Below are 13,993 nucleotides of genomic sequence, written 5' to 3'. Positions count from 1 at the left end.
AATAAATTGGAAGCATTATAGAATGCACTTCATAAAAATAATGTTTGTAAGAGTAATAAAAATAGTGCTTCCAAGACAATGCAAAGTCATAAAATAAATATTATCTCTTTAAACAAAGTTGATAGGAAATATGTAACTAAATACTAATAACATACACATAAAATATAAATGATCACTTATTAAGGCCATAAAATAAATTTATTAATGTGATTGAAATTTTACCTTAAACCAAGGCCAAAATCGAGTATTATGTCGAATTTTGGAATGTACACCAGTCATATTTTTTGGTTGTATAAATGTTGGTGCCATCTTGCTAATTGCCTCGACAACTATTTTAACATGCCGGTTAATTATTTCAAGTGAATGTTGAAAAGTTTCACAATCGTGAGGTGTGAGTTAAAGTGACTATATGTTGGTGAGAATAATAAATTTTAAAAAGTAATGATGTGATTATAAATTTTATTTACATATGAAACAAATGGTTAGTAGATATAAATGTGGGGTTATTTTAACAAAATATAAACTCATGGATCAATTATTGTATTAAAATATCTCAAATCATGATATGGAATTACCATATAATTCCATATCATGATTTTTGGAGAATATGGTATCACCTCTCATGATATGGAATCATGAGATGGAATCAGCGTAAAATTGCATGTCCGAACGCTGATTCCATCTCACGATACCATATCGTGATATGATATCGCATGGCCAAACACCTACTTAGTCAAGTCCACCTAATACACTAAGCCGACAATAAATGTTTTACTACTTGTAGCCTTTGCCTTTTGCATTTGCAACCACCCCACCTTTCAAAATTTATTTTCGACCTTGGATAATGAATAGGATTGAAGTAGCTAGACGTTTATTTAAAAGATAATCCAATATTAATGAGTTATTAAAAGATTTAATTCAAAATTAAAAAAAAAATCACAATTGTTTTTACTTGTATATATAGTTGACTTATTCATTTTTATTTTTTACGTTTGATGAATGATATAAAGAGCTTAATAAGGAAATATAATTAGTGAAAATTTTTATAATGAATTTTTACTTATTTGAAATTTAGTCATAATTTCTCTTGTTATTATAAGAATGAATATTGGACCAATTCTTTTAAATGGTAAGGTGCTCGTCAAGTGAGCTAGCTAGTTGTCAACACACGTTAATCTTTTTAATATTTTGTAATCTAAAATGACTTTTTATAATTCATTTACCTCTTTATATTATATATTGATTTAATTCATCTGTCTGACAAAAAATACGATGAAAACCATGCAACGGCTTATTAAGAATTATAAAAACTCTCAAGTTTCAATTATTAATATTTATTTAAACTTTATATCATAAGTTCTTGACTTAATAAAATTATTATCGTTTATAATTTATAATTTTTTTTGACATAAAGATTTTACTTTAAATCATAGTTGAATTGTCCATTTAGACGAATTACACTAAACATATATTGGCTTTATTGAGATGAGAAGAAAAAAAGGGTTTTTCCTTTCTTTTAGATGGTAAAGGGAGAAACTTTCAATAAGTGGCAAAAGCGGGTTGCCACGTGGCAAGACCAAATGGTTTCATCAAACAGTAATACTCAAAGATCATGGGCACATTTTCCTAGACACATTAACTGGGCTGTGATCTTTGACTTTTACGAATTAGTTGCACTGCTCACCTCACTCGCTCTTCTAGCACGTCAACGCCACGAACCCATCCATCCACTTAACTACTTTTAATCTATTTATTTTAATTTTGGGATTTGAATAAACCAAAAATTAATCTGTTTAAATACGATTCTTGTAATGTTTCCATAAAAGCTTCTTAGAACTAAGAACGTCTTAGGTAGGTAGGGGGGAAAAATCGATTTTTTTCACGTTCAATTGGAGAACATTTTTATATTAATATTAGGGAAAATGATCAAAAATATCCTTAAGCTATGTGAAAGGAATAAAAATGTCCTTCGTTTATAGTTTGGCTTAAAAATGTTTTTACCGTCAATACTTTGGTTCAAAAATGCCCTTGCAGTCAATACTTTGGTCCAGAAATGCCTATTTCCGAATTTTTTTTTTTTTTTTTTTAAACACATCTTCTTCTTAATCAAAATATTATTAAAGAACACTATTCTTGTTTTCTTTCTTCTAAAATAACTTTACCAAATAAAAATGTAGGAAATATTTTTTTCTTCATTTTAATCTCATTTTATCAATTAAAATAGAATAACTTCATATACCCTTTCGACAGATAATATATGTCATATATATAAGATCATAATATATTCATCCTTAATTTATATTTATATAATGATAAAAAATAATGATAATAAAATAAGAAATATTTTCATTTTTTATTTTTTTTCTGAATTGAATTAAGATAAACATTTGCTAATTTTTTTTAAAAAAATTTATTAGAAAAAGAATGTATTAAAAAAGAAAATAATAATATATTTATTTGGAAAATGAGCATTTTTGGCCCATTAAATAACAATAAGGGCATTTTTGGACCAAAGTATTGACGTCAAGGGCATTTTTGCACCAAACTACAAACGGAGGACATTTTTGTTCCTTTCGCATAGTTTAAAGGCATTTTTGAACCAAAGTATTGACGGTAAGGACATTTTTGAGCTAAACTATAAACAGAGGACATTTTTGTTCCTTTCACATAGTTTAAGATTTTTTTTTACACTTTTCCCTTAATATTAAAATCTCAGAATTTTTTTATATTCGTTTGAAAAACATTTTCATATTAATTCCACCTCTTACCTCTGTCCTCAACTCCTCCTCCTCACCAGGCCACACCCTTACTCTCACGGGCCACGGCCTCAATCCACATCTCATAGTGTACCGTGTAAATATACAAGTGAAATATGTATTGAATAAAGTATATGCATGAAGAATTTATATTACATTATACGCATGAAAACTTTATACTACCCCGTGAAATGTATATACGATAATAAGTAGTATCATACTAACTATTGGTTAAGATTATAAGTTTATACTTTAAAAATATATTTGACTATTCCAAAACCAAATATATGCAGTCAAAGATCCGCAGCCCATACAATTTGGAAAAATATCATATGGTCCCCTTTGCTATGTCCTTTTATGGTTTTTGGTCAAATTTACTCTTTAGCTCAATTAACAGGGTTAAAAATGAAAAGCAATACTACTCTTATCTTGTTCTTTTTTCATGTTCTTTAGTTGGAGTTCATTTTGTAAAGCCTAAGGGGGAGTATAATTGCCCAAATATTGATAAGGAAAACTGTAGTAACTGGAAAATTACGATAGGAATAATTAAAACCACTTATGAAAGAATAGACTTAAATAGATTGGGAAGAGTGCGAACGCATCTGATCTAATGTGTTAAAGTCTCTTTTTAACAAAAAAAAAATAGTTCAATTTTTCAGTCTTAGCCGACGCAAACTCTTTATAGTAATAAGTTTTAGGTTCAAATCCCATGTTTAATCAATTTGTCAATAAAGTGATTTATTAATTAATTGACTTTAAAATTATGCCAAAATGTGTTTGTATGACAAAAATCTCGCCACTTTACATAAAGAAATCAAACCTTTAGCTAAAAGCCAATGGAGTGAGTAGAAATAGATCTAAGATTTAAACATAGTGACTACACCACTCAAATCTAAATAAATACATAATGTAATTAAACTACTATCCTTTTAATTTTAATTCACATGTTTTATTTTTCTTTTAAAATTTTTCAAGTATGTTGTTGTCGAATTTTTTCAAATAACATAATTTCAATATCTTTAATTTAACTTTAATCAACACTCCTCTATACAAATAACATAACATACTTTAAATCATAAAATTAATAAATATTTTTAATACTCATAGTATATACATTTCTTTAAAAATTTCTCGTTATGTCTAAGTTCAAGTAAAGTTCTATTGTCTTCGTTTAAATTTTTTCTCTTATTTTTCTTTCTTACTTATAATATATCTCTTTAATTTTATTTTTTTCACTTGTTTAAAATTTTTAAATTAAAAAATATATTTTTATATTTTATATATTTTAAATTTAAGTTCATATATATTACTCACTCTGTCCCAATTTATGTGACTTACTTTCCTTTTTAATCAGTCCCAAAAAGAATGACACATTTCTATATTAAATAACAATTTAACTATAAAATATCTATTTTACCCTTAGTGAAATGATTTACAGCCATACAAATTTCTATCATTCATTTTGGATCACAAGTTTTAAAAGTTTTCTTTTCTTTCTTAAACTCCGTGCCGAGTCAAACTACCTCACATAAAATGGGACGGAAAGAGTAATTTTTATTACTACTGCCTCCGTTTAAAAAGAATGACCTCCTTTCCTTTTTAGTCTGTTTAAAAAAGAATGACCTCTTTCTTTTTTGGTAACATTTTAATTTCAGTTTTTCACATGACATGTTTAAGACCACAAGATTAAAGGACAATTTTATACATTTGACATAACTTTAATTTAGAATCACATGATTCAAAAGTCTTCTTTGTTTTCTTAAATTCCGTGTCAAGTCAAATTAGATTATTCTTTGTAAAACGGAGGGAATATTATTGATGCTTAATTAAGTAAAACACATAAATTAAAATAGACTCGAGAGTGACTAGCGAGTAACGTGGTACGCGAAGTAGTACTGAATTTGGGTGTAATGGAATAAGGTGACGTTTGGGTCTAAGGTCTAGAGATTTAACGTCAACGCCTCACACACACTAAAAGCCGAAAGTAATTTGAAAAAAAATGACATTTTAATTTTTTAGAATAACCAAACAAATGACCAAACTCCAAAAGTTGTTACTCTCTTTACTTTTATTACTTATTTCTTATATTTCAAACAAACAGCCCCCCCACAACCCAAAAGTCAACGCCCCTCTCTCTCTTCTTCACCTCTTCTTCTTCTCATTTCTTCAATTTTCTTCTCCACTCTGCAATGAATCTTTAAGCTTTTTTAAGCTTCCCCTTTTAATTATTTCAATTTTCTGAGTTTTTTTTTTAAATAAATTTTGTTTCCATGGGAAACGGTGTAGGAAAGCTTAGTGTTTGTTTCACTAGCGGCGGCGCCGTGGAGGGTCGTCGCCGGAAAGATTTCCCTCTCATGATTTCTGACCCACTTGAAGATTTGGGTCATTCTTTTTGTTATGTTCGACCCGATCAGACACGGATTTCATCTTCCAAAGTTCACTCAGAGGAAACCACAACTTTCCGGTCAATCTCCGGCGCCTCTGTTAGTGCCAACACTTCAACGCCGCTCTCCACGGCGTTTGTCGATCTGTATTCTTACAATAGCATCGATCGGTCTTCGGCTTTTGAGGGTTCTACTTCTTTTGCTTCTATACCCCTTCAACCTATTCCCAGAAACTCTTCAATTCACTCCGGCCCGCTTTTCACTTCGGGCCTTGTTCCGGCTTCGGGCCCGATGGAACGTGGGTTCATGTCCGGCCCTATTGAGAGGGGATTTCAATCGGGCCCGCTTGATCGTGGTCTTTATTCGGGCCCTCTTGATAGGGGCTGTTCTGATCAGTTTCAGAGAAGCTATTCACATGGTTTTGCTCTTCGATCTAGATCAAAAAAAGGGTCATTCTTTCGGGTTCTACAAAGAGCTATATCGAAGACCTTATCAAGAGGTCAAAATTCTATTGTTGCACCGATTAAAGGGTCAATTTCAGTAAAAGAAGGTGATTGGGTTGTGGGTGCTGAAAAGCAGAACGAATTGACTATTAGCAGTGTGAATTTCAGCAGTGAGTGTAGTTTGGATGATGATGACACTTTAGATAATCAGAATCTTCAGTGGGCTCAAGGGAAAGCCGGTGAAGATCGTGTTCATGTCGTAGTTTCTGAGGAACATGGTTGGGTTTTTGTCGGGATTTATGATGGATTCAATGGTCCTGATGCACCTGATTTCTTGGTATCAAATTTGTATCCAGCTGTTCACAAAGAGCTCAAAGGACTGTTATGGGATGACAAATTAGATAATAATTCCTCTGTTACGATCCCATCTCCGAGTTTAGCAGTGGAAGAATCTAATCAGACTATTGACGATGAATTCTCAAGGGATAGGCCTATTGATAGTTGTTCAAGATGTGTTGAGCAAGAGAATTATCCTTCAGCGAGGGAGGATCTTTCATTCGATTCGCGGTTAAGGAAAAAGAGGGGGAAGGGTTCAAAGAACAGGTACAGAGGAGTATCAAAGAAATGGGAAGAGAATCAGAGGCGATGGCGATGCGAATGGGACAGGGAAAGATTAGAACTTGACAGGAGATTGAAGGAACAGCTGAATGGAAATGGTTCAAATGGATCAGGATCAGTTAATCATGCTGATGTATTAAAAGCTCTTTCTCAAGCATTGAAGAAAACAGAGGAGGCATATTTGGATCTAGCTGATAGGATGAATATGGAGAATCCTGAATTGGCTTTGATGGGTTCTTGTGTTCTTGTTATGTTAATGAAAGGAGAGGATGTTTATGTGATGAATGTAGGCGATAGTCGAGCCGTGTTAGCTCAGAAGAAAGAGCCTAATCTGTGGAGTCAAGATTTGGAAAGGATCAATGAAGAAACATTGAAAGATCTTGAACTTTTCGATGGCGATGAGTCGGATTGTGTACCTAATTTAACTGCTTTCCAGCTTAGTATAGATCATAGCACCTCTGTGGAAGAGGTATGACAATCTAGTTTCTGATTTTAGATAATCTTTTAGGCTAATAAATAATTTTTTAATTCGATCGGTTAACTTGATTTGTTGTATTACAGGAAGTTCAAAGAATAAAAAGTGAACATCCAGATGATCCATGTGCCCTGATGAATGACCGTGTTAAAGGTTCATTGAAGGTTACTAGGGCTTTTGGTGCTGGTTTCCTCAAACAGGTACTGTTGGAATATTTGCTTTTCTAGCTTGTTAACAAGTCAACCCTTGAGAATATTGTAGGAAAATAAAATAAGTCCTTTTGATTCCCTTTGTGCTTGTGAAAGAATTCTTGCTTTATTCACTCTAAATGGATTGTTATATATCTTGTTGAGAACAAAGTTTATGCCTTTTTTCATTAACCTTTTCAACACATGGCAAAAGCTACCTTTCTCCTTAAGTTGAAAGGCATATTCGACCCGAATGCTACTTGTGTTGTTCCTGTGATCAACATTTTGCATTTAACAATTCTTGCAAAAGGTTTATTTGGCATCTAAAATTTCAATGCTCTTTACTTTTGGAAGTTTACTTTCAAATATGATGGCACACCTTATTAGTATTTAAGTACTGTTTCAAGAACCTAAAATGTACGAAAGACTAGCCGTCTTATTTCCAACAGGCTTATAGCTTGTCAAACACCTTTTTCATATTAAAGCAATGGCTAAATGAGGCGTGGAATTGCTGAATCAATAACTATATGCTCTGTTTTTGATACCTTGTCTTTCTTTTCTCTACTTAAGAATGCTCGATTGGATAATTAACTTTCATTTCTTCGCTCTCCTGCAGCCTAAATGGAACAATGCACTTCTTGAGATGTTCAGAATCGACTATATTGGAACTTCCCCCTACATCAGTTGTCTTCCATCGCTCTATCATCACAGGTTAGGGCCAAGAGACAGGTTTTTGATACTGTCATCCGATGGGCTCTATCAGTACTTCACAAACGAAGAAGCTGTATTAGAAGTCGAACATTTCATCTCATGGTCACCAGAAGGAGATCCAGCACAACATCTCATCGAGACAGTATTGTTTCGTGCTGCAAAAAAAGCTGGTAAGTACTTTTTACTTATGCAAAATGCTTGAATTGGTTTCTAGGGGTGAAAAAAGATGTAATTTTTAGGTGAACTAATCTGAAATCTTTAATTATGTTTTATTTTAGGTATGGAGTTTCATGAGTTGCTTGAAATACCACAAGGGGATCGACGTCGATACCATGATGATGTTTCAATAATTGTTATTTCTTTGGAGGGAAGAATATGGAGATCCAGTGCATAAGTAGGGAAAAAAAATTAAAGAGTTATAGACCTATTCAAAAAAAATGAAAATCAAACATCCAATTTTTGTTCTTTCCTAAATCACCATTTTGTAAATAGCAACTAAGCCTGGAACCAGAATTACTTAGTTGTAAAATGTACTGTGGGTGATGGATGGGATTGTAAAGGTGTTAGATCAACTCTTTTATCAGTTTATAAGCTGTCATATTAGGTGTAATTTCTTTAATAAATGACATCTCTAAGAAGAAACTCTGTTCAAACAAAACTAATTGCAGCAGCATGTATCAAACTTCTGAATGTTAGTATTTACGTGCTCTAAACTTCTTGCTTGACTCCCAATCAAATGTCGTGCCGGAGTTAGGGTAGCGTAACAAGTTTATTCACTAGAAAATTACATTGTATATCATATAGTATATCAATTTTTTTAATAGTATAGTACATGTTGGACTCAACTTCTATTTTTTTGTGTTTTGAATCCTTGATGAAAATTCTGACTCTGCACTGATCAAATGAAACAAGGTTCAAAGTCTCTCTTAACTTGTATTTTTTTATATTTTGAATCCTTAATGAAAATTCTGACTCTGTACTGATCGGAGGAAACAAGGTTCAAATTCTCTTTTGATTAAAAAAGAAAAGGAGGAGAATTTGAAGTCTTTTTCTAATGCTAAGTTGTTCAACTTTTGACAAATATAAGGCGTGTTGTATGTGAACAGAATTCTGTTCAAACATATATTTTTGGTAAAAGTACTATTTTTTCTTCTTTCATTTTAATTTATAAAATGACTTGGTGCAATTAAGTCAGCAGGTAAAGTAAGTCAAATCAATTAATTCTTCTTACTCTTAACGGACGCGGCATGCAATCAATTTCTTATCTGCTTTTTTGTTCTCATGTTTTCGTCTTTTATGATTTTTTTCTCTCATTCTTACGTGTATATCCTAATACTTAAGGTTGCTACGTAAGTATATCCTTTTTTTTGGGTAAATAATCAGTTCAATTTGCACCTAGTTTGACTATTTTACTCAATACCTGCTTTTTATCACTAACAAATTTTGGATAATTCAGCTTATCAAAACTTATACATCAACAACAACAACACATTGAGTGTGATTCGAAAAGTGTGATTTGAAAAGAGTAGAATGTGATTAGACCTTACTCTTAACTTATGGGGTAGAACATCATTTTTTGTAGACTCTTGGATCAAAGTTCCACATTAGTGGAGACATGAACGGGTGGTCTGGTTATATGAACTTGGATAATTCTCTTCTCATGAACTAATTTTTGGGTTGAGTTAGCTCAAATGTCATATCTTTAGAGATGAGGAGTAGGAGATTAAGTCCCCTCCTTTCCCACACATAGTGCGACAACCCTCATCTATCAATCTGAAAGTTCAGATAGTCAAACAAGGTATATAGTGCGACAACCCTCATCTATCAAAGTTTAGATAGCCAAACAAGGCACATAGTGCGACAACCCTCAGCTATCAATCTGAAAGTTCAGATAGGAGGCGAAAGTTCAGATGACCAACCACAACTATCAACCCTTCATTAACAAGGTGAAAGTGCAGAGAGCCATATGAAAGTTCAAATAGCCAACCAATTGAGTTACTAAGATGATGGTCAACCACTAGGAGTGAAGCTACACCTTAACATGTGTGGTCAGATGAACAACCTTCGTCGAATTTTTTTTGCGACTATATATGTTGAATATTGATATTTTTGGATATATACTAATTGTTGAACAATCTTGACATACTAAAGAAAGATAACCCAATGGTTAAGACTGTTCAAAGTCGTCTCAAAGGTCTGGATTCGGGCCCAGACTAAGGCGTTTTGTTTAAAAAAAAAAAATTTAGTTTCATTTTTTAAGAACAAAAGTGACTTTTCAATCTTTATAATCTGACCAACAAGGTTTATTTTTTTTACTTGGTCTAAAGTATGAACATTCTTGACAAAAAATTTGGCTCCGCCACTGTCAACCACAACTATCAACCCTTCATTAACAAGGTGAAAGTGCAAATAGCCAACCAATTGAGTTACTAATTAAGATGATGGCCAACCACAACTATCAACCCTTCTAACAAGGTGAAAGTGCAGATAGCCAACCAATTGAGTTACTAAAATTCCTCTACAGCTACTTACTAACCATCTACATATATTAGAAAAAATCACTCAACATTTTTTTTTTCTCGATTAGAATATAAAACCCTGATCTCCAAAGTTTTTATCCATTACGTATGTATTTATGACTTCCTGAGGTTGTATAACCACCAAGACTGCAGCATGAATCAGGAGTGGACAAGTTAAGTCAGAGCTATTCTGGATTATGAAATCATCCCTTATGGCTAACTGCTAACCAATCTTTTAAATTTAGGTAGTAAATGCAAAAAAAAAAAAAGTTGGGTGGGAAGGTTGAGTAGTAGAAGAAGAAGTTAGGAATATAAAATTCATCAAACAATAAATAAGAAAACCTGTCATTTAGTCATAAATATTGGGGCCAACATTTCAGGTATGTAGATGCTAACTTTAGTGATCAATACTGAAATTTATGACAATTTTTTCAAAATTCAGTTCTTCACATTTAATAAATTCAACTGAAATCCCCTTTGATATTTTGGGAGAACTTATGGCAGATTATGTGTGCGTTGAAAAAATAGGCAGTTTGGTATGGGATTTTGTGGATGAACAAATTACACATATGTGATCGTGGTCCATATACATCTATCTAGTCAACATTTTTATTAAGAAAATAACAACTCAAAAATACTAGATAACGATTAATTTAATTCTGCCAATTGTAGGAATCACTTTAAATTATTTTGTTTGTCACAATGAATATTAAATAAAAAAAAGCATATCCACATTCACATATTCATGAAGCTGGACACAACTGATTAAAAAAATGTACGTGGACGATAATAAGTATGTCCATAATTTAAATGTGCACAATATATTGCATTAATCGTCTCCTTAAAAAACATAATGGGATTGAAAAATAAAAGAATAGTCATATGCTGTGTGTTTGTTATGTGGGGATATTTTTTTGAGAAGTGTGTTCTTAAAAATTGGCTTATCTTTGAAAGTATTTTTTGACAGCAGATTTTAGCTAAAAGCTTGAGAATTAATCTAAATAGTCATCTACCCAATTGCTTAATCGAAACCTAGCCTGCAGTTATATAAGATATGTATAATTCATACATGATACGCATGTAATCGTGTTTAAGTATATAATCTATATAGATCAGCTAGAAAAAATAAACAACAAATTTAGTTGGCTATTTGTATAAAGATGGAGGCAATAGGCCGAAGTTACTTAAAATAGAGTTCGGATCAAAGTGTAGAGGCCTAATTCGGTGTTGGGCCCAATATTTGGGCATTGCAGATACTAGTTGCTAAAGTTATACAAGCTATGACTCCAATGAGGATGACAATGGGGCGGTGCGGGTCGAGCTTAACTCGCTAAATTTTTAAGAGTAAACTACATAAATCTTAATAACTTAGTATCTAATTACTATGATTCAAGATAATTTCGATAATTACATCCTATACCATATTTTGTCTGTCGGATACATGTATCATTACTTATCAGATACATGTATCTGCCGGTTTGAATTAAAGAGATACATGTTTTAATATTTTGAATTAAATGTGTGTAACTGATTTCCTAATTAAATAAAGGAGTAATTTAGGCTTAATTAACAACTCTAATTGAAAATACAGATTCATTAACATATCAACTCTAACAAATCTTCCTAAAATAACGAAATCCTAAAACCACAATAATTCTCTAATTCAAAACTTCTTCTTGTTGGCAACAATTCTGTTTTTGTTTCTTGCGTTTGATTTTTTTTTCTCTTTTCATAATGGTCAATATCACCGTATAAATCGATGGAATACTTCTCAAGGATAATGCTACTTTCCATGATATCATTGAAGGTATTTCCAAGCAACTACAAATCGATTGTAGTCGCAATGTATGAGACTAAATTTTGGAAAATCTACTTCAGTTATTGACCTATTGCAATTACCTGACCTTCTCTGCAAATCATGTTTCTATGGGAGTCGAATGAACCTCAAGACAAGATATGGTTCTTATACAGAGGATTGTTAGTTTCACCTCTTATAATTATGTATTGATGTATTTCTGACAAGATATAGTGTGTGATATGAAATTAGTTGCAACGTTCTAGAGATCAGATACAATGTTGAGGACAATTCTACTCCAATTGAGATTCAAAATGAGATGAGAATGAAGTTTATGAAATTAAAAAGACGTAAATATGATTTTAGATTTTTTCCATTATGCATAACGATTACAAAGAATATATTGGATGTAGCCATAATGGTGAAATAACTTTTGAGTTGGATACATCAATTAATGCTCGATTCATATTTCTTTTCTATGTAATACAAGTTTTGATTAGTCTTACATACAATTAGTTTATGTATGAAACATTGTTTTGTATATCTTTTTTCTTCAAATACATGATGTAAGCTATTTACGTTGCTTTGGTTATCTTTTTTTCTTCAGATACATAATCTAAACTATTGTTGAATATAATGAATAAACACTATGTTAAGCATTCATACAAGTGCTGTGAATTGATTGATCTGAGATGTTGTTGTGATATGTTTTGTTTAAGTACATCAGATAGACACACGATTCCGATAGATACATGATAGTAAATAACTATTTAATATTTGAGATACACTATCTACCTTGTTGGATATGTTGTTGATTATCGTTTCTAAATTTTGTTTATAATAAGATACATTTTTTTACGTTAGATACACATCTATTTTTGTTGTTCATATACTTGAGAAGGGTAGTAGCTCATATAATTGATGTGGTCTGTTAGATACACTGTTAATTCTCTAAACTAGTTAATATGAATTTTAAGTTAGATACATTGTAATTTGTTATTTTTTTGCTTAGAAAAAATACTCTTTGATAGTTTCAAATATACTATTTATCATATTAGATACATGTATATTAAACATCTATATAATACATATAACATCATGCTTAGATACATGAAATAATCATATCAGATACGCATCACTACCATGTATAGATACATTGAATGAAACATATTAAATATATGAAATAAAAACTAAGATACATAGATGAATTGTATGACCATAGACAGGACAAATATATTGCAACTAAAATAATATATTGGTGGGGTGAGGGGTGGGGATAGACAATTTACGGAGGAGGTTGGGGGGTTGATGAGAGAGAAAGATATTTGGACCATTAATATTAATTTTTAAAATGTAAAGATAATTAAGCAATTCTAATTTTAAAGGATTTGTGTATCTAATTATATTTTTAAAAATATATGGTATAAAATATTAAAAGTGGTAATATATGTAATTGTTTAAAAGTAGAGGTATTATTAGTATATATAGTAGGGATGTATGTCTAATTAGGTAGTTTTTCCTTATAAGTTTGGGGTGAGTTTAGTTAATAATGGGAGGGTTTATAAGTTATATTGAATAATTAAATTGTAATCAATGATTGAGCGTCACGTAATTAAAAGAATTAATAGTTTTAAATGATAGGTCGTTAAAGAAGTGACCAAAATTGGACCCAAAAGGTGGATATGTATCCTAATGATGTGACATTTAATATGGACCCACATTTTCAATCACATTTTCTATAGTTTTTTTTTTCTTTTTGTAGTGTGAAATTTTCATTAAACCAAAAATATCTATTAAACAATTGACATTTTAGTAATTTAATATTATTTAAGGGTGAAATAATAATTGTATAATTAATGATCAAAATGAAAATCTAGAAAAATCCATACATGTCTTTACTTTTAAAATTGGCCCATAACGATATTTTTATAATTGTGTTAAAATGAAGAGTTTCTATTAATTAACTTTTTACAAACAATAATAAATGCTAAGCTTGTTTTGACATGTTTTTGAAAGAAAATTTTGAACTAATTTAAAATAAAATGTGTATGAATAGTTAATATTTTGTTCCTAAAAATACTTTAAACGATTATTGCGTAAACAT

At 31.2% G+C, this 13,993-nt stretch overlaps 1 protein-coding gene across 1 annotated transcript; it reads left to right on the top strand.

Annotated features, from left to right (window-relative positions):
• Window positions 1-4,788: 4,788 nt before the first annotated feature.
• Window positions 4,789-8,252, top strand: LOC102594233 (probable protein phosphatase 2C 4). Its single transcript, XM_006350704.2, has 4 exons — window positions 4,789-6,670; window positions 6,763-6,876; window positions 7,481-7,745; window positions 7,854-8,252. Exons 1-4 carry the CDS (start codon window positions 5,027-5,029, stop codon window positions 7,967-7,969), a joined length of 2,139 nt encoding a protein of 712 aa, XP_006350766.1. The 5' UTR covers window positions 4,789-5,026; the 3' UTR covers window positions 7,970-8,252.
• Window positions 8,253-13,993: the final 5,741 nt, after the last annotated feature.

Source organism: Solanum tuberosum, unplaced genomic scaffold (assembly GCF_000226075.1).
Source record: "Solanum tuberosum cultivar DM 1-3 516 R44 unplaced genomic scaffold, SolTub_3.0 scf00128, whole genome shotgun sequence".
In the NCBI taxonomy this organism is placed as follows: domain Eukaryota; kingdom Viridiplantae; phylum Streptophyta; class Magnoliopsida; order Solanales; family Solanaceae; genus Solanum; species Solanum tuberosum.
Note: the sequence above shows the minus strand (reverse complement) of the source record. Positions and strands in the feature narration are given on the sequence as shown.

Excerpts from the sequence above, each read along its gene's own strand:
- LOC102594233 (XM_006350704.2), top strand. The coding sequence starts at position 5,027 with ATGGGAAACGGTGTAGGAAAGCTTAGTGTTTGTTTCACTAGCGGCGGC. Across the intron at positions 6,877-7,480 it reads GTGCTGGTTTCCTCAAACAG|CCTAAATGGAACAATGCACT; the intron begins GTACTGTTGGAA and ends GCTCTCCTGCAG. Across the intron at positions 7,746-7,853 it reads TCGTGCTGCAAAAAAAGCTG|GTATGGAGTTTCATGAGTTG; the intron begins GTAAGTACTTTT and ends GTTTTATTTTAG.